The 27,366-nt window shown below is 41.0% G+C and overlaps 2 protein-coding genes across 4 annotated transcripts in view; one reads left to right on the plus strand and one right to left on the minus strand.

Moving 5' to 3' along the window:
- The window catches only part of LOC120517231 (inactive rhomboid protein 2-like), a 54,171-nt gene extending 43,944 nt beyond the window's left edge, over positions 1-10,227 (plus strand). For 2 of the 3 annotated variants that reach the window (XM_039739407.1, XM_039739408.1), the window contains exons 14-18: positions 965-1,059; positions 1,150-1,225; positions 1,302-1,402; positions 1,588-1,741; positions 9,332-10,227. In XM_039739407.1, coding sequence (XP_039595341.1) covers positions 965-1,059; positions 1,150-1,225; positions 1,302-1,402; positions 1,588-1,741; positions 9,332-9,760 — 855 coding nt within the window. In that variant the 3' untranslated portion in view covers positions 9,761-10,227. Of the gene's footprint in view, positions 1-964; positions 1,060-1,149; positions 1,226-1,301; positions 1,431-1,587; positions 1,742-9,331 lie in introns of those variants that run through there. The other variant, XM_039739409.1, reaches the window with a different exon arrangement.
- A 1,031-nt stretch (positions 10,228-11,258) lies between these two features.
- On the minus strand, positions 11,259-27,036 carry aanat1 (arylalkylamine N-acetyltransferase 1). The gene is made up of 4 exons (XM_039739410.1): positions 26,703-27,036; positions 19,371-19,571; positions 12,131-12,285; positions 11,259-12,000 (listed from the first exon to the last, which is right to left on the minus strand). The coding sequence occupies exons 2-4, from the start codon at positions 19,507-19,509 to the stop codon at positions 11,695-11,697; spliced, it is 600 nt and encodes a 199-aa protein (XP_039595344.1). The 5' UTR covers positions 19,510-19,571; positions 26,703-27,036; the 3' UTR covers positions 11,259-11,694.
- Positions 27,037-27,366: the final 330 nt, after the last annotated feature.

Here is a 27,366-nt window from a genome sequence, read left to right on the forward strand (position 1 = left end):
TTAACGGTAGTCCGAGCAAATCTGCATCACACTTCACAATGTGACAAGATATTTAAAAAACAAAAAAATGATATCTATCACTTTTATGAAGCAAATAAATAATAGAAAATGCTTCAAATTTCAAATCAGTTAACTAACTCACACCTGAATGTTATGTTAATCACAGAACAGGCTTATTTTGCCAAAATTAAAAAACGCAGACAAACAGACTTGCACATTTTCTGTCATTTTAAATATTGTTAATGTTATCTGTGTACTTTTTTGTGATGATGACTGACTTAGGAACTGGTTTAGACTTCCTAGAGCTGTCCTACTGGAGCTGATGTCACAGAACCCATCATGCAAATATTACAAGATTGCTGTTCCGTTACAAGTTTAGAGCGACTGGGTTTAGAAAATGGATGGATGGATCATCAGAATGTGACTGACGTATCATTGAAAATGTGCAAATAAACAAGATTTTCCATTGGGAATTTGTGTTTTACAAATCCCGAATTTTGCATAAGAAGTGGCTTACACGTGTTTTCTGAATGTAAGCAAATTTTATGCATGAGACCCTGGCGGTTCCTTTGTCATTTGCACCTCGTTATTAATTGATTTGGCTGTTTAAGAAAGTAAGTAACAATTAAAAATGTAATGCAGCTGTTTAAAACTGTAGGCAATTAAGGGTTTTGAATTGTAACAAACGAGTTACCTGAAACTAAGCCCAAAAATCCATATTGGTTTAGTAGTAATTAAATGGGCTCTAGTTAAAAATTTGGTTAAAGCAAATACCTGCAGCCACTGCGGACCCCCAGAACTGGAGTTGAGCCCCTCTGTTCTAGAACAATTGAGTTTGCTTGTGTTGTATTAGAATGGGAAGTGGCGTCCACTGACTTTAAAGTTGGTGCTGGGATTATCTTTTATTTTTATGGTAAATCCTTGGGCCTGGAAGGCTTAACTGATCACTCGCTGTCATTTTCAGATCTGTACTCTTCAACCCAAAAAAAACGTCACTGGCTTTAAGCACATGGACTGTGTCATCAAAGGTCGACCCTGTTGTATTGGGACTAAGGGCAGGTAGGTGGCAGTACTCATAAAGTAACACATACCTTATATATTAAGCGACAAGGGCTGCAAGTCTTAACCAGAATGCTCTGTCACTTTCAGGTGTGAAATTAGCACTCGGGAGTACTGCAAGTTCATGCATGGCTACTTCCATGAGGAGGCAACTCTCTGTTCTCAGGTACCAGAAGGGCAGTCAGAATGCAGCTGTTTGGTATACTCTTTTGATACTTGAACTTTCATGTTCTGTTCTGTAGGTCCATTGTCTAGATGAAGTGTGTGGACTGCTGCCCTTCCTCAATCCTCAGTATCCTGATCAGTTTTACCGACTCTGGCTCTCATTGTTCCTACATGCCGGGTGAGGTTTTCCCTGTCCACCCTAGTAGGTATGGGGAAGTGGAATGAATCCCCTTAGTACTTTTCCCTTATGACCCACTTGGGCAGCTGGGGTGAGGAGAAGGGGATATGATACCACTTGGTGGTGGAGGCACGTTGGGTGGCTACAGCTTTTGGCTGATGCTGTGCTGCTTTTCCTTCCTACAGGATTATCCACTGCCTGGTGTCTGTGGTCTTTCAGATGACTGTTCTTCGAGACCTGGAGAAATTGGCCGGTTGGTTGCGCATATCGATCATCTTCATTCTGAGTGGTATCACTGGAAACCTGGCGAGTGCATTGTTTCTCCCATTTCGGGCTGAGGTAAGGGAACTTCTCAATCCTTCCCCTTCTACTGCACTTGTTTCTGTATGCCCAACATTTTGAGGTGCAGGGCAGACAGACTAACAGATTTTTTTCCCCAAATAATTTATTTTTAGTGGGTTTAGTACTGCAACACTAATTGCTGCTAAACACCTCAACCAGTATTGCAAAAATTGACAGTTGTTCTGCATGTTGTAAACCAAACATTTCCTGTATTCGATTGTGCTCATTTTGTAATAATGTATTAGATGATTGTAAATAATAGTTATTAGCAAACATCCATCCATCCATTATCCAACCCGCTCTATCCTAACACAGGGTTACGGGGGTCTGCTGGAGCCAATCCCAGCCAACCCAGGGCTCAAGGCGGGAACAAATTCCTGGGCAGGGTGCCAGCCCACCACAGAGCGCACACACACACACACACACGGGACAATTTAGGATCGCCAATGCACCTAACCTGCATGTCTTTGGACTGTGGGAGGAAACTGGAGCACCCAGAGGAAACCCACGCAAACATGGGGAGAACATGCAAACTCCATGCAGGGAGGACCCGGGAAGCGAATCCAAGTCTCCTTACTGCGAGGTACTAGGCGCTACTACTGCGGTTTAGCAAACAACTTCTCTTTAAACCATGTGGGCACGTTCATGCAGCTGTAGACAAAATGCCTTCCACTCCGTTGTCTAGTCTTTTAATCTTGATGTTCTATTTCCATCTATGTATAACAGGATTACAAAACAAATATTAGAAATGTAGTGCATATATGGCTAATCCGCAGTACACGAGTCATGTGGAAAAAGTAAGTACACCCCACAATATATTTTTTTCCTTTTTTAAGATACAATATGTGGCCATTTCAAGAGTTGATGTTCATTTAAACAGAATCTATAGATACTAGTGATTTAATACAGCAAACATCATGCCACATTTGCATTTTGTATCCTATTCTATAATTAAATAAATGAATGCAAATAATGCATGTGGAAAAATTAAGTATACAAGTACATTTCTTCTTATATTAAATGTCAAAAATTAGAATTGGGTGCACCAGACCAGTTTTAGGTTTATCATTAGATTGGATCTTCTCTGAACCTGCTCTCTTAAAATTTAGTTTGGTTTGTTCTTTGTCATTAGTGTGTGCTATCACTATAATTAGATCAAAAGAGCTTTCTGAATCCTTCAGAAAAAAGGCTATACAGTGCATCCAGAAAGTATTCACAGCGCATCACTTTTTCCACATTTTGTTATTTTATAGCCTTATTCCAAAATTGATTAAATTCATTTTTTTCCTCAGAATTCTACACACAACACCCCATAATGACAACTTGAAAAAAGTTTACTTTAGGTTTTTGCAAATTTATTAAAAATAAAAAAACTGAGAAAGAACATGTACATAAGTATTCACAGCCTTTGCCATGAAGCTCAAAACTGAGCTCAAGTGCATCCTGTTTCCCCTGATCATCCTTGAGATGTTTCTGCAGCTTAATTGGAGTCCACCTGTGGTAACTTCAGTTGATTGGACCTGATTTCGAAAGGCACACACATGTCTATATAAGGTCCCACAGTTGACAGTTCATGTCAGAGCACACACCAAGCATGAAGTCAAAGGAATTGTCTGTAGACCTCCGAGACAGGATTGTCTCGAGGCACAAATCTGGGGAAGGTTATAGAAAAATTTCTGCTGCTTTGAAGGTCCTAATGAGCACAGTGGCCTCCATCATCCGTAAGTGGAAGAAGTTCGAAACCACAAGGACTCTTCCTAGAGCTGGCCGGCCATCTAAACTGAGCGATCGGGGGAGAAGGGCCTTAGTCAGGGAGGTGATCAAGAACCCAATGGTCACTCTGTCAGAGCTCCAGAGGTCCTCTGTGGAGAGAGGAGAACCTTCCAGAAGGACAACCATCTCTGCACCCAATCCACCAATCAGGCCGTATGGTAGAGTGGCCAGATGGAAGCCACTCCTTAGTAAAAGGCACATGGCAGCCCGCCTGGAGTTTGTCAAAAGGCACCTGAAGGACTCTCAGACCATGAGAAACAAAATTCTCTGGTCTGATGAGACAAAGATTGAACTCTTTGGTGTGAATGCCAGGCGCGCGTTTGGAGGAAACCAGGCACCGCTCATCACCAGGCCAATACCATCCCTACAGTGAAGCATGGTGGTGGCAGCATCATGCTGTGGGGATGTTTTTCAGGGGCAGGAACTGGAAGACTAGTCAGGATAAAGGGAAAGATGACTGCAGCAATGTACAGAGACATCCTGGATGAAAACCTCTTGACCTCAGACTTGGGCGACGGTTCACCTTTCAGCAGGACAACGACCCTAAGCACACAGCCAAGATATCAAAGAAGTGGCTTCAGGACAACTCTGTGAATGTCCTTGAGTGGCCCAGAGTTGAATCCGATTGAACATCTCTGGAGAGATCTTAAAATGGCTGTGCACCGACGCTTCCCATCCAACCTGATGGTGCTTGAGAGGTAGGTGTGCCAAGCTTGTGGCATCATATTCAAAAAGACTTGAGGCTGTAATTGCTGCCAAAGGTGCATCGACAAAGTATTGAGCAAAGGCTGAGAATACTTATGTTCATGTGATTTCTCAGTTTTTTTTACTTTGAATAAATTAGCAAAAACCTCAAGTAAACTTTTTTCATATTGTCATTATGGGGTGTTGTGTGTAGAATTCTGAGGAAAAAAATCAATTTAATCCATTTTGGAATAAGGCTGTAACATAACAAAATGTGGAAAAAGTGATGCGCTGTGAATACTTTCCGGATGCACTGTAGATGCCTATAAATTTGGAAAGGGATTTAAAAAGCTATCCAAAACATCCATCCGTCCATCCATTTTCTAACCCGCTGAATCCAAAACAAGGGTCACGGGGGGGTCTGCTGGAGCCAATCCCAGCCAACACAGGGCACAAGGCAAGGACCAACCAACCCACCGCAGGACAAACACAAACACACCCACACACCAAGCACACACTAGGGCCAGTTTAGAATCGCCAATCCACCCAACCTGTATGTCTTTGGATTGTGGGAGGAAACCGTAGCGCCTGGAGGAAACCCATGCAGACACGGGGAGAACATGCAAACTCCACGCAGGGAGGACCCGGGAAGCGAACCTGGGTCTACTAACTGCGAGGCAGCAGTGCTACCACTGCACCACCATGCCACCCGATATCCAAAACAATTGGAAGTAAATTACTCCACAGTACAAGTGGAGGTTTCAAGCAACTGCCAGCAAGTGCAGCCCAAAAGCAAAATGCAAGATGCTGAAAGAAGTCTCTAAGAAGCCCAGAATTTCATCACTGGAATCTCGGGTAGCAGTTGACACTGTTGATGTCAAAGTGCATGAACCTACCATTAGAAAGAGGCTTCACAAATTTGATCTACAAGGAAGGTGTGCCAGGAGGAAAATTTTGCTATTCAGAAAGAACATCAGGGCAGGACTAAAGTTTGTCCATGAACACCTAGGCAAAGACCAGGACTTTGTGAACAATGTGCTCTGGGCAGATGACCCAAATACAGTTATATGGCTACAGTACCTGAAGACATCCATCCAGCAGCCATACCACATACACATCAGAACAAATCACCCTGAAAGTGGACCTTGCAACATAACAACCTTAAACATACTAGTAAATCCATCAAGGAGCGGCTCAAAAGAAAGAAATGGAGGGTGCTGGAATGGCCAAGTGAAAACCCATATCAGAATCCCATTGAGATGCTGTCTGTGGGATTTGAAGTGGACTGTGCATATAAGACACCCCTCAAACATCACACAGTATTCTACATGGTGGGAAAACTTTTCTCCCAGTCGAAGTCAGAAAATTCTAGACAGTTACAGAAATGTCAACCTGATGAACAATACCAGTTGTTAGAGCCTAGGAGGGCACTTACCTTTTTCACAGGCAGAAATGGCATATCTGTTAATTTTTTTATGGAATAAATTATTGCAAACTCCATATCTTCCTTGGTTTTTGTTTCAATTACATTCCCTTTTATCTAAACATCCTGTTTAAATGAAGATCAAATCTTAATATGTCCACATATGTTAAGAAAAAAACACATACACACACACACAAACATTACATGGGGTGTACTTACTATTTCACAACACTGAAAGCCTTATGGATAACCAAAAGGTTTTATGCGGTTGTGTCCATGCACCAGAAGTAGACAAGTTGTGTCCACCTGCCACTTGCACGTCTGTTCTGGAAAACTTTCTGCTGATTGACAGCCTGTATTTTAATCCTGGTTTGTTCTGAAGCAGATGGGAAATGCAGGTAATCCAGTTTAAAGACATGTTGTTGGTACTAATGGGTAAAAGTAAGGGGTCTGGGGACATATGTTGGTGTCAGGTTTAAATTTGGTTAGCACTGCTGAAGTATCTGCGAAAACTATAGTATATAATGTTTAAGGTGTTTATGCCACAAATAAATCTTTACTTTTGTAATTTGTACATATTGTAATTGGCTTCAGCCTTCTAAAACAAGGGGTTCTTAAACTGTATAGTCCGGAGACCCAAAAAGAAAATTGGCACCACTACATGAGAATTATACCATAATGACAGCAAGAGCCATAAATAGTGCCTGAAATAGCTAAATTGGAAGAGCGTTAGACTGAATATCTAGAGATCCCTGGCTTGGTCCTTGGTTTCTGTCAGGATCAATAAAGTGTCCCTGTCTGTCTAAATAGACAAATAATTTCCATATAATATGTTTGTTTTAATTAAAGCAAATTTATCATGTGAATATTACTGAAAGAGAACAAACATTGTTATCCATGTGTCCATCCATCTTCATATACTGCTTATCCTAGGCAGGGTCATGAGGCAGCTGGAGCCTATCCCAGCAAACCAACCCTAACCCGGACAAGACGCCAATCCATCACAGGGCGCACACAAACGTTTACACACATACAGGCCAATTTAGCAATGTCAGTGCACCAAACCATCATGGCTTTGACTGTAGGAAGAAAACTGCCACACCTGGATGAAACCCACAGGGACCTGTAATCTCCATACTGAGAGTACCCAGGTTTATAAACCAATAATTATTTAAATTGGTAACCGATTCCTGAGGGTTATCATTGCATGTCTAAATACTTTGTGAATGTTTTAGAAAACCAAAAAGAAGTCAAGTCTTTACAACGGGTGCAGAGTGAAAAGGTGGTGATTTTTGAATGGCCACTTAACTTAGTCACATGATTCATGGTGCCAGATAAGGTGTAAAGTAGTCAAAAAATAACTGATCAATACATTTTATTTACCTTGTTTTAAATAAAGATTTTTTTAAATAACATCAGTTATTTAAATAAGATTTTTTAAATAACATTTTAATAAGAGGTCCACCAAATAATAGTATTATTTTAAAGAATGTTTTTTTATAAGAGATCCACCATTAACTATACATTATTCTAACTGAGTTTGCAAACAGTGCAACATATCTTGGTTTTCATTAAAGTGTAAAAAAAAAAAAAAAGTGGCACATTTAAATGTTTAAATTATTCAAAAGACAAAAAATGTATACAGTGTTCATATTTTCAAGGTTTAATGTTTTTTATATAGTCGCAAGTAGTAGTAGGGTGTTTGTACCATGTTAGACGTTATTAATGCAAAGAGAAGTCAAGTAAAATGACACCTTTTATTGGCTAACTGAACAGATTACAATATGTAAGAAAGCATGGAATTTCTCTTCTCGGTTTCATCCAGTAATAGACAGAAATAAAATAGACAGGTTAAAATTTACACAAAACAAATTCTAAAACGTTTACATCAGTTAAAGAAGAACAGATTTAATTTTTTTTGTTAAAACTAATTCTAGTAGTTTTGTAACTAAAATGGGCAGATGATGATATACAAGAAAAACTACTTGTGTAATTTATTTCGCTATTCCTTATTAAAAAGATGTATGGCACTGGAGGGAGAGGAATTTCTGGAGCGATTTTGTGTGGGTTCTCATAATGGTTAACCTACCTGATTTAGTGAAGTTAAGTTGTGTGTGTCATCTTAATACAGGAGAGAGGATACATTTTGTGAATATTGTGGCAAAGAGTCCTGTCTGCAAAGTTTAATAACATTGATCAAAATGTCTTAGTCTCAGCCTACTTCACCCTTTTTAATACTTTGTGGGATTCCTACAGTTCTCAGCTGTCCAACAAACATGTTCTTTACCCTACCAGAACATTGAAATTTATTGAACCACTTTAAAAGTAGTGTAAAGAGAGGGGATGCTTCCTTGTTGAGTCACGTTAAACCCGTTACAAAATCTTCTTTGAAACCTCCATTACATATTGTAACTGTGAACATGCGATAAGGCACCAACCAGTTTGCCATGGCCACTGACCGTGCATTTAGCATGAGGAAATCCACCTTAATAAAAGGATAAGTGTCTGCGTGACTGTCCGTATGTCTGACCAGTTTGCTATGTGCCTGTCATTCCAATAGATGGCACATCACAAATATTAACACTGCTTTTACAAATCCCAAATCAAATGGCATATAACAGAGACTTGTGCATTGCAAGGTGTACTTCAGACTTTAATGTTGAGGTCTACTTTGATTACTTAGACTTCAACTCTTCTTAGTTGGGTAGCACAGCTAGTATTAATTATATTTTTGTGCCATAGAAATGAAGCTCAGTGTGACATGCTAGTGTATAAAGCTGGATTTAGCAGGCTTTGAGTACTGAACAGATAAGAGATATTACACGCATATCTTGGCACATAAAGTTTGCAGAAGCCATACTTGGATGCTTGTATTTTTGTTTGATGGCATACCATCTGCCCTTTCCTCCCCTCCACCCAAACCCGTGGCATACTGTACCTGCCAAATGCTGGATTAGATGGCAAAGCACCTTTTGGGCCTAGGGTCATCTCTTTACATCCTGAAAGAATGTAATGCTGCCCAAATTAACCATCTGTGGTGGTGCTTCTGACTGTCAGTTTGTACAGAATTACTATGGCTCGGCATTCCTTAGGGCTTTCTGGAATCCAGAAGTTTACTTTCCATACACTTCCTTGCAAGGTGTAATAAATTTTGTGTACTGGGCAGCCATCCGTATACCACTGAACTCCACAGCAGATTAGATCCCACATAAATTACCACAGAGCTCCTTATAGTTGTGAAGAGGTTGAAAAGGCCGATGTGACAAGATATGATTGTGTCAGCCAGTGGTGTGCTATTGGAGAATTTTCTTTCCTCCCCTCATTATTGACCTTTGGCCAACTTCCTTTTTCTTTTTGAAAATGTCACTTGACTGTCTTCTGCCCAGACCAAGTCTTTGTCTGGAGACGAAGCGGCCTCTTTGACGCAATTGCCTGTCAATACAGAGAAAAACAGCAGGCTGAAATGCCAGGTTATCTGTGTTTGTGTCAGCCTGGTGTCTGGAGTAAAGGCATGTTCCCGATAAAACTTGGCAGCAGAGCCTATTCACGGATCATTGTTTTGTGATTTTTTTTTTTTTTGGACATGCACTCAATTAACTGACTGGCTTTTGATTTTATCCCCTGGTCTCACACTGGCATTTTTATGTTTGATCTGCTTTCAAACCCTCCCAATAATTGTTGACTATTCTTGACTTTCTCCTTTGCAGGTTGGCCCCGCTGGTTCCCAGTTTGGAATTCTTGCCTGTTTGTTTGTTGAGCTATTCCAAAGCTGGCAGATCCTCGAGCAACCCTGGACAGCCTTTTGTAAGCTACTGAGCGCAATGCTCATCCTGTTCTTGTGTGGTCTTCTGCCTTGGATTGATAACATTGCCCACATCTTCGGATTCCTCAGCGGCCTCCTTCTGTCCTTTGCATTTCTGCCGTATATCACCTTTGGCACGTCAGACAAGATGCGAAAACACGCCATGATAATCGTTTCGCTGCTAGCATTCTTAGGCCTTTTGGGTTCCCTCATTGCCTGGTTTTATGTCTATCCTATTAACTGGCACTGGCTAGAATACCTCACCTGCATCCCATTCACCAAAGATTTTTGCGAGAAATATGACCTTGACCATGTGGCACACTTGACTCCCTGAGGTAGCAGGCATCCTGATGTTTACCTCAGGCCTTGCCCTCCCTGGAAAAGCAGTCTCCTTGGTTGTGGCAAAAGGCTTGTAGAAAGGATTTGGTCTGCAGGGCACCATTTTAATGTGACTACCTGTTTTCCCCTAATTCACCTTACTCTCACCCATCACTATAGACTCACTGCCTAGTTACATTTCAGATTATTTTAGCTCATTTGCAATTATTTATTTTTGGCTTTTGTCTCCATAAGACAGAAAGAGATAAGGAAATAATGATCATTCAGAGGCTGTAAACTCAAAAATGCAGTGCCAACTTCAGGTTCTAGTTAGTCTACACCTGTACACTCCACTATTTGGAGATTCATGCATTTTATGAAGCAGGCCATCTGGAATTCTGTGTATTTTCTCAATATCTTTCATACTACTACTACTACAGAGGTTATTTTTGTTATGAGTTTGAATAAAATACTGTAACTGTGGCTTTGCGATTGTTCTTGCTTAACCAACAAGGGTATTACTGACACTAACCTGTTGTGTGGGTAGCTCACTATTCCAGAGCTTTGAGCAAAACATGAGGAAGGACTAGGCCCGTAAGGAGCCACTTTTGCTACCTCTGCAGTAATGTATTCGTTTTTAGGTGAAAATGGTCTCCATCCATACTAGAGTTTGCACGTTGTTGACAAAAAGTATCGTCGTCTACACTAAAACTGCATATGATATAGACATTCACTTACAGTGGGCATGCGTGCATCAGTGGAAAACTCCTTGGAGTGTTTCTTGTACCAAACAGCATTTGTACAACTAGCTCAATAGATAAAATAAATGCACGGGCGTGTGTCTAGAAGTTCATTTACTGCTGCTAAGTTATTTACAATCTAGTTTTCAAAAGGCTTTGAATTTAATGACGCCCGACAATGGGTTTTATTGAAAAACCGTAGAGACCAGCAAATTAATATGCCTTTTGTACACTTATGAGTACATTTAGACTGTACAAAAGGCAATTTAGATGCCTAGATGTAAGCGAGTTCTCTGTGTCCGCCATGTTGGAAATTGATCTTCTTCCATGAAGTGTGACCGATCAGGGAAATCGGAAGCTTTTCATGAGCAGGATCCAATCAGGGGAGGGCCGTGTAATAAACACGAACCAACAAGACACGATAGAGTCAACGTTTTCACTTGTCCAGTCAGAAAGGTCATGCCGTCATTCTCAAAAGTCTATGGCCCTGGAGCGCATTCTCAAAAGTATTTATTTTCGTCAGTTGAAAATACAGGTACAGTGTAAACGAAAGGTGTAGACATATGTGTTTTTGAGCCAACTGTAGGGTCTTAGTCCCTTAAAATCATCTTATCCTGTCACCTCAAAGAAATACTTGAGGGTTTCCTGGGAGAGGTAGATACCTGGCACTCACCTTAAACGTTCTTTTCAATAGCTTCATACTGGAGAGATGGTCTCCGCATCACCTGTGATTGGGGGGTTTGGGGATTGGAACGGTCACAACAACACAGACACTGTAAGAAATACAGATTTTATTGGTCTAAAAATTACAAAAAACGTTTTTTTTTTTTTTTTTGTTTTTTTTTTTATAAAATCCTCAAGTGGGTGTATGATATGCACTTTTTAAGCTTTCCATGCACTGTTAAGTGCTTTGCTGCCGCCCTGTCTAGCCCTCAATGGCAGTGTTTTATACGTAGATCCCACTTGCATGGTCAGCTTCTCACCACAGGAGGCCTCAGCATACACAAGGGGTCACTTAGACATTTTTTTTTCCTTTTTTAATGCTTCCTTCAGTCAATACAGTAGAGAACTACAAGAAGCAGACATGACAAAAAGCAAGTGTCCAAAGCCACCAGGGGCCTAGACCTCAGCACTGGAGAACTTGTGACGAGCACAGAGTAGCAACACAGAAAACACCTAGGGGCAGCTTAGCAGAAATCCAGTTGTCTCTTTAACAGCCACTATAGCGTCGCACAAAAGCATGCCCCCTCACTGCATACTGCATCTCAATGAATGTGAGGGGCCCCACAGTGACCTCTGAAGGACCCTGCACCTTGAAGCCCAATTTCTGATAGAAGGGTACAAGGAAGTCTTCACACATGAGGACTGCTCGACGCACATAGGGTAGGCTACGCAGGTACTGAAGGTAACGCCACATAAGGATGGAGCCCTTTCCTTGCTGACGAAACGTGCGATGAACTGCTAGGACGTGGATGTGGACAGTGGTCCCCTGTGGTTTGTGTAGGGTCAGTGCCTCCTAGAAGAAAGGGTAAAGAGTTTAAATCAGGAGGGCAGTGCTAGATCCCTTAGAATAAGGTCCTGTTTGAATTGGACAGTCCTTTGCAGCATGACCCATAATAAGAAAACAAAACAGATTGGACACACACCATTGACAGCTTCTCCTGATCCCACAGTGAGCCAATTATGAACGCCACCAGTCTTCCTTCCTCAAACCAGCCCAATGAAAGTTCTGCACAGACGCTCAGGAAGTGGCGCACCTCATCCAAGTGTAGCGGGCACTCCCCCGACACCAAGATGAAGGCTGTGGCAGCGAGATTAAAAGGCAGATGTTAAATCTTCAACCTGCTGAAGTTACCATGGATATAGAAACATTCAAACCCCTTTACTTTTTTTCATTGTGTTATGTTCCAGCCGTATGCTAAAGTCATTGAAATTATTTTTCCCCAAATCAAACACCACTCAATACCCTAAAACAACAAAGTGAAAACAGGATTATAGATTTTTTTTTTTCCATATTTATTCAAAATAAGCTAAAATATCCCACTGACAAGTGTTCAGACCCTTTGCTATGATACTTGAAATCTGGCTGAGGTGCATTCCACGCTATTGATCATCATAGAGATGTTTCTACACCTTGTATGGAGTCCACCTCTGGTCAGTTCAATTAACTGGAATGATTAGGGAAGGCAGACACCGCTCTATTTAAGTAAGGTCCAATAAATGAAATGTATATCAGCTTTTCTCACACCGGGGTTCCATAGAACCTTAGGGTTCCGTCAGAAATGTTAATGAATAGCAGTGGCAAATAAATAAAGTTGAACAGTGGGAGAAAATCATAAACCTTCTCTAAAAGTAATAAATTCGAGTTTGCGTTAGTTGTATTACCAGCCACTAGGATGCGTGGCAGTGCCATCCGTCCCTCACTTATGTCGCTTATGAGTTAACTGGTGCTGGTTAGTGCAAGCTGGTGCAAGCAGGAAACGTGAGAAGTTCAGTCAGTCTCTTATCAGTCCTATGTGTTTTCTAGCATGCGGGTATGTATTCACTCATTAATATGAATAGTTTGTATGCTTTCCCTTTCTCCCCGGGGTCTTGTTTAGAAAGCGGATGCCATCTCCTTCTTGATGTTTGTTTTAGACTGGCCTACCCCTACTATAAACCCTGAACTTAAAGTTTGTGGGGGTAAGGCCAGGTACATCAGGGTCCCTAATCTTAAAAATTTACAGTAGGTGCCTAACCTTAAAACAGTGTAAGGGTGTCTAATCTTAAAAACAAGTGGCGTCTGCTTTTTGAACAAGACCCTCTCCCCATTTTTCAGTGTGTTCCTTTTGTTTGCTTTTATTTAGGCCGTGTTTTTAAATTACTCGAACAACAGTTTGAGTATTCGAACTTAAAAATTGGCGTTTTTTTAAATACAGTTCGAGCTAAAAAGCATGTGTTTTAAAAGTGCTCGAGCAGGGGTTCAAACACGATGTTCACGCACCGAATTGTGAGGTGGTGCTGCTAAAGCACATATGAAACTTAACCTTATAAATTCTTTACTCTCTGAACATAACCCCAAAAGTGTATTTATCCGACCATGGTTTTTCGCAGTTTTTTCCTTATTATTCTAGCTATGTTATAGTAATCAGTGGTAATTTTTATGTTGATGTATGAAAATAGTTAAACTATTAACAATAAGTATTGCAAAGTTACTAACTTGTTACTTTGACGTTATGTTGACCAAGTCAGACGCAGTTAGACGCACATCATGTCATGCACACGCTGTTTTTGAATTTCATTGTTCGATCAAGTGTTCGAGTGTATTGAATTTCTGTTCGAATACATTTCATTCGAACAGCTAGTGCACTTTAAAAACATGGCCTGCTTTAGTTTTATTAGTCTGTTTTATTTATCATCTTTTTATTTTTTTTATTTTATAGAAATTTCTAACCGTAAAAATGTAGCATAGGTTTCACACTAGCAAAGTACATTTTATTAATCTTATGTTTCAAGAATAACATTTCTTTGGGACATACATTTGTTTAGTATAAAAATTGCAAATAGACTATTAAGTACAGCACTTATTATTTTTATACCAGTAACGGCGGACTGCACGATAACATACAGTGAATACATTTGACTTGAGCATTCCTAGTTTTCTCTGTACGTTGAGCATTCGTTTGCTGAGATGTTGATGCACTTGTTGCGTCCTGAGCAACTTTTCTTTTCTCCACCCTTCTCTTCTTTGGTCTGCATCTTTTTGCATTAAAACTGATTAAGTCAGTGTTTGTGTTGCAATTACTTAGTACATTTTCTTTAATTTTTCACTTGATCTGACACGTAAGTCTTCAATCTGGCTCAAGAATGATTTAAGATATGAAGAGGTAGGAGAAGTGACAGCGAAGGTGGTAGGGAATGAGAACGGCGCCTGTACGCATGTGCCGCACGGCCGCTGAGAGTTTATTCTACAGTAAAATAAAAAGAGGAATAACCTTGCACCCAGGGACGGACTGGCCATTAGGGCATTTGGGCACTGCCCAGTGGGCTGCGGACTCTGGTCTGGTCATTGGCTGGCCATTTCATGAAATAAATTTTATGTACTGGTTACTGTTTGACATTAAAATTAATTTTCTAAACTACTAAACATTATCTGTCCGGTACTGCGCTTTATATAGTCCTATATAATATACCGTATTACGTCATCAAGTTGTTTTAGTGGTCAGTACACAACGTTGCAGTGAAAAATTTAGTCAAAACTGCCTTTTGCCGATTTCTGTTTCGATACTGCTGCATTTCGGTTAGCATCTACATTATTGCAGTTTATTTTATCTCATATCTAGTATTTAAATTGTTTGTAACTAATAATTAGTTTACATTATGTATTATGCACCATCCAAGCCTACTAGGGTACTGGCTCTTGGACATGACATTGACATTTGACATGTACTCTAATAACGTGTAAGCGGTGTTACTAAATTTTTATTTTTCATTAAATTTTATGTCTTAGCATGTCGTCAAGTTTTAAGTTGTGTCTAAACAACAGTGTGCAGATTAGGTTTGGCAACAGTTTAGATAGAGTTCATATCATAGGCTCATAGCAAGTAGCGAGCCGCGTACTCATCACAAATTTTAAGAAAATTACAATGAATAATGGGCTGAGGGGGTTAACCTCATCACCTCACTCATTGAAGGATGCCCGGGCCGGTTTTGAGACCCATTTCGCTCCTGCTTGAGGGTCAATCATCACCCTGAAAGCGTATAGTAGACGTCGTGTAGCATATGTGTACCAAATTTCAGGTCAAATGGTTTGTGAACTACAAGTGATTTAAAATCCTGGAGAGACAAACGAACAGCCACAGTAGTGTATTATATATAAAGATTATATTATACATGTTTTCCTTATGATCTTTAAATTTATAAATAAAAAAAAAAATACTAATAATTATTATGTAGGTGTTGCCTAGAACATGAATATTATTTCAAGGGTTCTGCAAGGCCAAAATGGTTGAGAAACGCTGGTGTATATCATAGCAAAAACCAAGACAGGAGGTCAAAGGAATTGCCTGCAGATCTTGGTGACAGGATTGTGTTGAGGCTGGGGAAGGCTACCAAGAAAAAAAAACCTCTGTAGCATTGAATGTTCCCAAAAGCACAAAGCCCCCCCATAATTCATAAATGGAAGAAGTCTAAAGCAATGATGACTTATCCTAGAGATGGCAACCTGACCAAACTCACCAATTAGGAGAGAAGGGTCTTGGTAAAAGAGGTGACCAAGAATCCAAGTGAACTTGTGTGGCGATGGGAGAAACTTGCAGAAGGACAACCATCATTGCAACACTCCACCGGGGCTTTATGACTGGGTGGCCAGACAGAAGCCGCTTCTCATTAAAGGACACATGGAAGCCCACTTGGAGTTTGCAAACAGGCGCCTACACTTTTAAAAATAACGTCTCCAGAGTGGTTCTTGACACTCCTTTATTTTTGGTTCCCTAAAGAACCATCCACATTAAGGTTCCAGGAAGAATCTTTATTTAAATATGTAACAGAAGAAGACACTGATATATATATATATATATATATATATATATATATATATATATATATATATAGTGCTTTTCAAGACACTCAAAGCACTTTACATAGAGAGAGTGGATCCATTTCCATGACCACCAATGTCCAGCATCCACCATAAATAGATGGGAACAGATTTGTGAAAAGCCAATGGGTTGTTGATTTTAAAAGGACTTTTGATAACACAGGCTCAGTTCAAGGTTTCTTGACCTGTTGTATCCTTCATAGGTCACCTACTCTCTTAAAAATAACGGTGCCATAGGGAAACCATTTTCAGTTTCAAAAAGACCATTCTACAGGAAGGATCTGGGAGGACCCTTTATTTACTGAGATCTGTCACTGGCTCCATAAACTAAATAACCATGAATAAATGGTAACAGATTTGTGAAATATCAGTGGCTCATGATTTCAAAAGGACTCTAACTGCATACAATACAGGCAGTCCCCGGGTTATGTACGAGATAGGGACTGTAGGTTTGTACTTAAGCTGAATTTGTATGTAAGTCGGAACAGGTACATTATATTTAATAAATGCTGTTGTTGACCGACTGTAACCAAGTGCTCTGCCAATGAATGATGGTGTTTCACTTCTTTCTGACTTTTTTATTATTTCTACTTTATTTTCAATTGTGATGGTTTTTCTTTTCTTTACTATATCACCAGCACTTGCATCAGATTTGTGATTCAGAGACATTCTTGAAGGGTGAAGACAAACGGTTAAGATGAGCTCTTCTGCACAGCACTGTACACGCTATCACAGCAGGAAGGCACCTGTCGTCAACACGACTGATGTATAGGGTGGGCCAGATCTAATTATGCCGTTTTCATTACGCTATAACTTATTCAGTTTATTACGTAGAAAATCACCCGAAAAATCCCGGACCATAGAGAAGTGTGCGAACTGAAGACATGAAGAATCGTCTTTGCGCCGAAGTGGAATCGTCCCCGCATAAATCAAAGTCATCCAGACGATCTGGATCTGCATAATTAGATCTGGACCATCCTGTACTGACAAGAGACAACTTCCAGCTATGAGCGTAACAGTACAAGCAGGCTTGCTATTGAGAATGAATGGGGGCGGCGACGGGCGGTTCATCACCAGCCCACCTCACAGTCACCTCCACTACATGCTGCCTGCGTCTGCAACACCACCGCCCCCATTCAACACGCAGCCATCCGAGGCACACTACAATGCAACCCCCCGCCGCCCCGTTCGCCCTCAGTGGCCTCCGTTCAGCCACAACCGGGTCACCACTTGCAGCATTACCAGCCGCCCACCTAGAATGAATGGGGCAGCCGTGTGTGGTGGGCAGGCAGTGAAACCGCTTGCCGCCGGGAGCCGGCCTAGGGACACTGCACTGCGGGAGCAACGACATCGCCCCTCTCAAGCCTCCGTCCAGCCACCGCTTGCAGTGTCTCCAGACTGAAGATGACGGAGCGGCGGTTACTGAAGGCGCATGCGTCGCAGCTGCGGCCCCGTTCGTATGTCCGTAACTTGGGGACTACCTGTACTTCTGACTAAGTTCAGGTTTTCTTAATCTGTTTGTGTCCTGTTAAGTAGCCAACCATACAGCAAAGATTTCAGGTTTCGTCTGCATGCTGGGAAGTTTTTCAAAGCACAAAGAACCAACTTCATATGTAAAGAGCCCTTCCCAAAATGAAACGGTTCTTTGTCAAGCAATGGAGCTACAAAGAGCCACACAACCAGTAAAGAACCGCGATCAAACCATTAGTATACTAGACAATAAAGATTTCTGCTTTCTCCACATATTAACTCTTTCAGGGTGGGTGTTGACTTATGTTGACACAGAGGGTTGAGGCAGATGTCCACATTAGTCAACATCCAGGGCTGAGGGCAGTAATCAGATGTAAATGCTGGCAAAACCCACTGTTGCGTTTATACCTCGCCTTCACTTACTTTTATTCTATGTTAATTAGTGTTGCCTAATTTTACTTTTTATATATTTTTTTCTCTTTCTTCATCCTGTAAAGCACTTTGAGATACATTATTTGTATGAAAATGTGCAATAGAAATAAATATTGCTTTTGTGTCAAGTGTTGTTTGATGTGGGAAAAAATCCATTTAAATGATTTTTACTTCAGGCTGTAACATGAAAAACTGTGAAAACTTTCTGAATTTTCCACATGTCTGTGTGGGCAGTACATGCCCAATTACTTTAACAGAAGGCATAAAATGCAAAGGTTGGAGGATGTCTTATTCCACATATCGTCTTTTACTAGTGGCTCATCATACTAACAGACGCTGGCTAACTTGAAATATTTTGGGCTACCGCAGAGGAAAGTGGTGGTCATGCCTCAAATATCAGACATTCATTGCCCCCTTTCTGTTCCAGTTTTGAGTCCAGCTCAGGTCCATCTTACCAGCATCACTGGCCCCGGGGCAAAGTAGTGCGCTGGGGCCCATGTCTTGACAGCAAAACAGAACATACATATGCATCAGAAATATTGTGGGCCCCCAGCCAGTGTCCATAAGTTAAGACAGCCCTGAAAATCTCATGAACCTGTGCTGCACAAACATCTAGCAAGTCTTTTGCCTAAATGGTTGGTTATTAACTCTATTGGATTAGTGTCCATGCGGATACTGCTACCTTCCCCAGCATTCCCCGGACATCTTCACATATTTCAAGCACCTAGAATCAATGAACTGGCACCTCTGAGCAATAGAGGGCTTGTCAACATTAGCTTGTTAGAAATGCACTCAAATTATCAATACTAGTGCTAGAGTGGCTCTTCATAGTGATGTAATAGCAGAACCGTTTTTGTTTCCCAAAAGACTCATCCACATGAAGGCTCCAGAAAGAAATTTAATTTATTTAGATCTGCATCAGGCTTCATACAGTAAATAACCATGACTAGATAGTAACAGATTTGTGAAATGCCAATGGGTCATGAATGGGAAGGACTCTCGTTGAATACAATGACACCGATTAAGTTCAGGTTTTCATAATCATAGTGTTCTGCTAGGTAGCATCCCATACATTAAAGAATTTATTTTTCTATGTATTAGGAAGTATTTCAAAGCACAAAGAACCAACTTAATTTGCAAGGAACCCTTAAATGGTGCTCACTCAAGCAATGGTTCCATGAGGAACCAAATAACTCAGTAAAGCACCATAAAAGAACCAGCATTTTTCAAAGTTTTAGTGGCTGAGCTACAGTACGTTCTCACATCCCCACTACCTGTTTTATTTTATTTTATTTTTTACCCGAATCGCCAGTGACCACTATCCCAATAACCACTTTCTGAACTGGTTCAATTGCACGGGAAGAGCCCACCGAAACACACCTCACTCCATCCTTTCATCCTCTTACCTTCCCTCTCGATCTCGAAGACACTGATGGCATCTTCAGGTGTTAGGCAGCGGAATTCGCTGGCCGGTAGGGTGTGGCGCCTCTGGTGGCCAGGGGAAGCTATTGGCTTGAAGACAGGCAAAGCGCTGAGTACCGACATGTCGGCTGGACTCGGACGGCGATCCTTCTGGGCTCGTGTGTCCGTGCCGTGGCTTTATGTTCCTGCGGAGGAGCGCGAGATGGCATCAGGTGCGCGGAGCTCTCATTTGCATTTAATTACTATGCTTGGCACCCCATCATTACACACACACACACACACTCACTCACACGCACACACAAAAGCTTTTTCTCCGCTTGAACTCTCTAGTCTGTGATTATTGTCCACTCTCGCATGCAGCCAGGAAGCGATGTGGGCGTCTATTTGCAAGTAAGGCGCTATATCGCCGGTCTCGCACATCATTCACGTCAGAGATACACGTCAGTGCCATTTGCGTCAAGCAGTTAAAAAAAAATAAAATATAACGCACTTAGTATTTGAGGGCACGAGAGGTGAACATTTGTGAAAAACTTCCCATGATAATGGATTCGAAAAGAGCAATACACTACAAATGGAATAGAATTTGCCCTCGCTTTGCCCAAGCCTTAATAATCCCGAAATTAAATCTGTCAGGGAGTGATGTGTCCTCCCAGGGCACAACCTGGTCACCTCAAACATATTAATTAACTTGCTAATGTCAGTGGTACAATCGCTCTGAAATCCACAAACCACGTGTCAGATCAAATGCGTGACCATCTGGTGGCATACATCCCAGTAGACAAACAAGCTCTCGCACTAAGGCTTCGTGAGCGGGCGACACCGTGGCGCAGAAGGTAGCGCTGGTGGGTTCACAGTGCCGGGGCTTTTCGTGTAAAGTTTGCACGTTCATCCCGTGCTGAGTGGTGTTTTCTGTCACAGTCGTGCAGGTTCATTTTAGTGGCAATTCCTATGGCAGAGTGCGAGAGCGCAGTCTTAAAAAACAAAGCCAAAGCGGTTATTAATAGCGGTGACATGGGGGAACCGTTTTTGGTTCCACCCAAAAAAATCACATCAGAAAGAACCCTTCATTTATTTGGATAAGTTAAAGCTTTCTTAAATACACGAAAACAGATGTTTGAAATACCAATGTGTCCCCGGTTTTTAAAAGGACTTTTGCTTCACACAACAGAGGGTGAGCTCAGGTTTTCTTCACCTAAGGTAGCTTACTTGACATTAAACATTTCTGTTTTGTCCGCAGGGCGCACGCGCACACACACTAGAATCTGTCTTTGGACTGTAAGAGGAAACCGGAGCACCAGGAGGAAACCCAGGCAGACACGCGGAGAATATGAAACTCCACACAGGGAGGAACCGGGAAGGCCTATATATATATATATATATATATATATATATATATATATATATATATATATATATATATATATATATATATATATATATACTAGCAGAATACCGCGCTTCGCAGCGGAGAAGTTGTGTGTTAAAGAAGTTATGAAAAAGAAAAGGAAACATTTTAAAAATAACGTAACATGATTGTTAATGTAATTGTTTTGTCATTGATATGAGTGTTGTTCTCATATCTATCTATATATATATATCTATATATCTATATATATATCTATATATATATATGTAACAGGTAGAAGAAGCAAAATACCCGCGCTTGGCAGCGGAGAAGTAAAAAGAAAAGGAAACATTTTAATAATAACGTAACATGATTGACAATGTAAATTTTACTATCAATGTAAATGCAATTGTTTATGAACAGTCAGTGAGGGCTTTGCCTTTTATTAGTATATATATATATATACACACCAAATGATTACTTAAACGGTGGCACGGGGGCGCCCGGGGTTTATTTCCCGCATTGTGCCCTGTGCTGGCTGTGATTGGCTCCAGCAGACCCCCGTGACCCTGTAGTTAGGATATAGCGGGTGAGATAATGGATGAATGGATGGATGGATGGAAATGGAGTAGAAATAATAGAGAAAAGAAGTGTATTACAATATCTTTTTACAAACATTCCGTGCTTTAATATAGAAACATTGTGAATACAGTATGGCAATACACCAACTCCATTTGCACAATGAAACAATTGACGCTGCAACATTGCTTGGATGTAAATGTAAAGACGCGTATGTGTTTGTATGTTTTTTCTTATTTTAAACCATTAATTATATTATATTTTATTTGAAGATACACTCTTACAAATAAAAGTGCCAAAGTGGTTCGTCAGAGCGTTGCTATAGGGAAACCATTTTTGGTTCCCAAAATAACCATCAAACGAAGCTTCCAGAAAGAACCGTTTATTTATTTGGACCTGTAAAAGGCGCCGATGAATAAATAATAACCAATGTGTGAAATACTAATGGGTTTGTGATTTTAAAAGGACATGCTCAATAACGCTTCATTTGTCTTGGTAGCCTGATATGTCCTCATAAAAACCATCCATCCATCCATTTTCTAACCCGCTGAATCCAAATAGGGTCACGGGGGTCTGCCGGAGCCAATCCCAGCCAACACAGGGCACAAGGCAGGAACCAATCCTGGGCAGGGTGCCAACCCACCACAGGACACACACAAACACACCCACACACCAAGGCCAATTTAGAATCGCCAATCCACCTAACCTGCATGTCTTTGGATTGTGGGAGGAAACCGGAGCGCCCGGAGGAAACCCACACAGACACGGGGAGAACATGCAAACTCCACGCAGGGAGGACCCGGGAAGCGAATGGTTTTACGGGGAGCCATACAACCCAGTAAAGTGCTTTTTTTTTACTTTTAAGAGTTTGGATAAAATGCATTACCTGAAGACGATCAGATATCCACCTTAAATGAGTGTTCCCATCAATCTGTATTTTTGTAATGCATTAACCGGATGCGTTTTTAGGGTGGGGTAGCCCTGTATGTCCCGCAACAACAGCAGCCGAAGTCACATCCCCTGGAGGACCGAAGTGTATTTGCAGTTTTCGTGATCTCCAGTTCTTCGGGTTCGCTGGTCTCCCCAACACCACAAGGACCAAAGCGCTGCATCCCTGAAGTGTGTGTGAGCGGCTGTACGTGTGGGTTTGTTACACAGTAAAACTGCCCCATATACAAATGCAGTAAATGAATCGTACACTCTTAAAAATACTGCTTCTTAATTTAATGGCACTTTACTGGGTGGCGTGGTTCCCGCTGCCTGACACCATTTGGTTTCTTTGCGTGTGAAGTTGGTTCTTTGAGCTTTGGAAAGGTTCCTAATATGTGGACGAAACGGACACCTTTAATGTATGTCTCTCTGTCATATATAAAAAATCTTAGGATGAGACGAGACATTTTCAGAGAGATAATTTGAAGTCCTGCGAGGCGAGACTTAAGTGCCAAGAGATAAATTGAAAACCTAGCAGGTCCAAGCTGGGTCGGAAATAAAAGACAAAGAGTAGAAGACAAAGTAGAATGTCATAAAGAAGTTCAAAAACGGTGGCGCCATACACATGCAGAGCAGGTTAGAGGTTATGAAACTAAGTTAAAAAATTCGAAAGTCTCAAAAAACTGTTAGTAAAGATCGCATTAGCACAAACAAACGGAAATTATTACTCCGTGAAATAACGGAACAGTGAAAAGAAATCGAATATATGGACATAGGTGATACGACTAAAGTATGTTGATATTGTTCACCTTTAAAGTTTATGTGGTAGACTTGTAGATCATCAAATTCGTGTTGCCATCAGGGAAAAGTAGTGTTTCTTCCCAATGAAGTATGGAGGAATATTTCGGACAAAATGAAATAAATAAATAAATGCGTAAATAAATAAAAGTACTGTGAAATGTGAGCATAAATAAATAAATGTGTCATGAAATGACAGCCTTAATAAATAAATATGTCATGAAATGAGAGCATAAATAAATAAATGTGTCACGAAATATGTTTTTCGTTGCTTATTTATTTATTTCATTTTGTCCGTAACATTCCTGCAAACCGTCATGAAATACGGCTTGAAATAAAACTGTCACTTTCACTCGTCAAAGTTGAGAGGGTGGGCTCTAACACGCCCTCTAGTTACTGATTGGTGAATCGATAGCACAAGAATTAATTAGAAAAATGCTTACTACTGCCGATGAAATGGATTCTGCCGAAGATATTACGTATTTCAGAGAGAATTGAAGATTTATCGGAAGAAATTACAATGTTGGCGGCCCTTTTAGACTCCGATATAGATGAAACTGTTTTTGAAATTATCGAAGAACAGGTGGAACGGACTCTACTACACTCCAGTTCAGGTGATGCAGTTCCCTGCTCTGGACGTCCATCCTTGACATTCCAGCTGAGTCAATAGAACATCTTCTGTTATGCGGTTTAAAAGTACAACAGATTGCAGATCTGTATGATGTATCAGAGAAGACGATCACAAGACGAATGAGCCAGTTTGATATACGGTAAGCTACAACGGCTGTACTGTATTAGTTTAGGTACTTTGACATGGAATGCCCAAAGCAGCTCCACCTAATATTTTAAACTGAACAACTTTACCACTGATCAGAGCTGTACAGTTGTTTGAAAAAGTAGCTGCGAATATGCAACTGACTTTCTACTCGTAAAACAAGGGTCAAATACTCAGTTCTAAAAGGGCCGCCAACATTGTAATTTCTTCCGATAAATCTTCAATTCTCTCTCTGAAATACGTAATATCTTCGGCAGAATCCATTTCATCGGCAGTAGTAAGCATTTTTCTAATTAATTCTTGTGCTATCGATTCACCAATCAGTAACTAGAGAGCGTGTTAGAGCCCACCCTCTCAACTTTGATGAGTGAAACTGACAGTTTTATTTCAAGCCGTATTTCATGACGGTTTGCAGGAATGTTACGGACAAAATGAAATAAAAAAATAAGCAACGAAAAACATATTTCGTGACACATTTATTTATTTATGCTCTCATTTCATGACATATTTATTTATTAAGGCTGTCATTTCATGACACATTTATTTATTTATGCTCACATTTCACAGTACTTTTATTTATTTACGCATTTATTTATTTATTTCATTTTGTCCGAAATATTCCTCCATAATGAAGAGGAGTATCAGCGAGAAATAAAAGATTTGTTGTTTGGTGAAAGTATAATCCACAAACGCTACAAGCAAAATATTCGAATCTACAATAATCTGTTCTTGTTCGCAACATTCAGTGCTCAAAACGTAGATTTACACGATTCAGGACTATAAACTATGAGAATCTGTGGTCCCGCAACAATTAATGCTACGACAAGTTTAATTTCAAAGAAACCAAAGTTAGGTCAGGTTTATATTTATGATCACGGAGAAGCGATGCAACATGGAATCGAAAGAGTTAAACGATCAGACATATTAGAAACTCTACAGCCAATAATGGATAGAAATCCATATGGCACTTTACACGAAATTTATCAGAAAACCAAGGACAAATACGTTTTCTTGGATTTCTATATGAATCCGAAAGATCACGCTGGCATATATAATAAACCAACATGTGACGAATTGACAGCGATAATAGTTTCCAAAGACGGAGAAATCAAAGACAAAGTTGATATCCATGTTTATCCAAAAGCACAACACGATTCGTCGCAGATCCGGGAGATGAGGAGCATGTAGGGCCAGCAAGGGGTTGGAGAGCAAAGCGAGCAGGGGGCAGAGCCCCCTAGTGTGTGTGAATTAACAGATCAAGAAAACCTGAACTGAGCCTGCCTTATTGTATGAAGCAAGACTGCTTTAAAGATCACAGATCCAAAAACGTGTCATCATGTATTCGTGTTTACTTATAGGATCTGCAACAGATCTAAATAAATAAAAATTCTTTCCGGACCTTTGTGGTTGTTTCTTTTGGGAATCAAATGGTCCCCCGATGCACCGCTCTGAAGACTTTTATTTTAAAGAGTGTAGTCTGCTAAACTTCGGTTATGTTTTATTTGAAACTTTGATTCTTTAAAAAAGTATATGGCTTAGTGCCCATCATTGAGACCAGAGAGAGTCTGGGATAGACACCGGATAAACTGTGACATAACATGAATGGATGGATAATGGAATTGTCAGATCAAAATACGTTTTAATTTTAATTTAAAAAAATGAACAGTGATTTAAACTTTATAAGCATTCCGAGAACAAGATCACGAAATCTATCATGTGAATGATTTAATCTATTTAATGAATCGGCTTATGCCATAAACTAACTTCTAATATGTGTCCATCTATCCATCCATTATCCAACCCGCTATATCCTAACTACAGGGTCACGGGGTCTGCTGGAGCCAATCCCAGCCAACACGGGGCACAAGACAGGAAGCAAACACCGAGCAGGGCGCCAGCCCACCGCAGGGCACGTGCACACACACCAAGCACACACTAGGACCAATTTAGAATCACCAATCCACCTAACCTGCATGTCTTTGGACTGTGGGAGGAAACCGGAGTTCCCGGAGAAAACCCACGCAGACACAGGGAGAACATGCAAACTCCACGCAGGGAGGACCCGGAAAGCGAACCCAGCACTATACCACTGCGCCACCGTGCCGCCCTCTAATGTGTGTACCAACTTAAATAATACATTTGGGTGTATATTCGTGTTACATAAGTAAAAAGAACCCCATCAAAAATGTATTTAGTTTGCTAACTGACACTTGATCTTTTAGATTGGCAAACTCCAAATTGACACAGAGGTAATTCCATTCCGATATGTATACCAGTTCAGGTTCCGGAGCCAATCCTGAAAACAGTGAATCCTGTTTTATTGGGCGCTTGTCTTGTAAATTCCAGTCGCGTCAAATCTACTAGCAACATTTGGTCTATCTATGCCATTCTAAAAACATCTGATCATCCCGCTCCCAGCTGATCCAAAAGCTAAAGTATGGCACAGAATTCGATAGCCCCCGACTAGCACAAGTCCGTTATGCCCTAGGCAGTGCTGCCTTGGCGCAACATTGGCACAATTATTTATTGCTGGGACTATGTTGAGGAATTTAATCTGTCAAACCGTTCAAATTATCCCGCGGGGCCGCCTGCTTCATAAAAAAAATGCCAAATTCTAAACTGCTTAACATGTCGCTGTTAATACGGCTCGTGATTTCTTGTCGATCTGATCAATCAGTCTGACAATGGGTAGGATAAACCTCTCTGCGTGTCTGTTTGATCAGAGTGACTTATTTGAGCATCAGGAAAACTCTCCAGGAGGACTGGACGCCCATGACACTCATGCCGTGAAACACGTCTAAAATCGCTTAGAAGAATGGCCATCCGGTGGCGAAACCGTACACAGCTGGATAGGAAAAAAAAAAATAGAATGAAGTCCAAACGAATTACCTGAGAGCGAAGGGGAAACTCAATTGAATCGTTAGACACCGATGGTCAGAGAAGAAAACGATCTCACGCCATATAGGCTATAGGATTCTAATAATAAATCCAGCGAGCCTTCGAGGTCAGTAGCGCTTTCTCTTGTCCCGATCGCGAGTGTCTTTCTTGTCTTTATACACTTCGAACAGCCCTGCAGGTGGGTCACGTGGGGGCAGAATTTAGCAAATCCCCCGAAGAAGGTTGTGATGTTTTAAGAAGCTCATCAGCGCACAACGTTATCAACCGTGTGCATCAGGCAACAACTGCGGATGCGCGCCGCACGGAGGAGACGAAACGCGAGCCGGCCTGTTTAAAAGCAAAGAGCGACTGGCGAACTTAAAAGAGGCCGGGGAAAGCCTGTGAGCTTGTAGATCGCACCTTCTTGGGAAGCGCATGTACTTATTTTAATGATTGGCTGGAGTCTAGCATTTGCGCTAATGAAGCTGACTAATCCACACTTTCCTGGCAGCTGAAACTTGCAGTAACTTAGACACGGAAGAACATGCAGACTCCATACACGTATAGAGCAGGTGTGCGATTTGGACCAAGTAGTATGGAGCCTTGGTGGCTAAGCACAGCCGTTTTACAGCTTCAGGAGCCTGAGATCGCGTTTCGATGTCCACAGGGTATTCCG

This window comes from Polypterus senegalus, chromosome 17, assembly GCF_016835505.1.
Source record: "Polypterus senegalus isolate Bchr_013 chromosome 17, ASM1683550v1, whole genome shotgun sequence".
NCBI classification, from domain to species: domain Eukaryota; kingdom Metazoa; phylum Chordata; class Cladistia; order Polypteriformes; family Polypteridae; genus Polypterus; species Polypterus senegalus.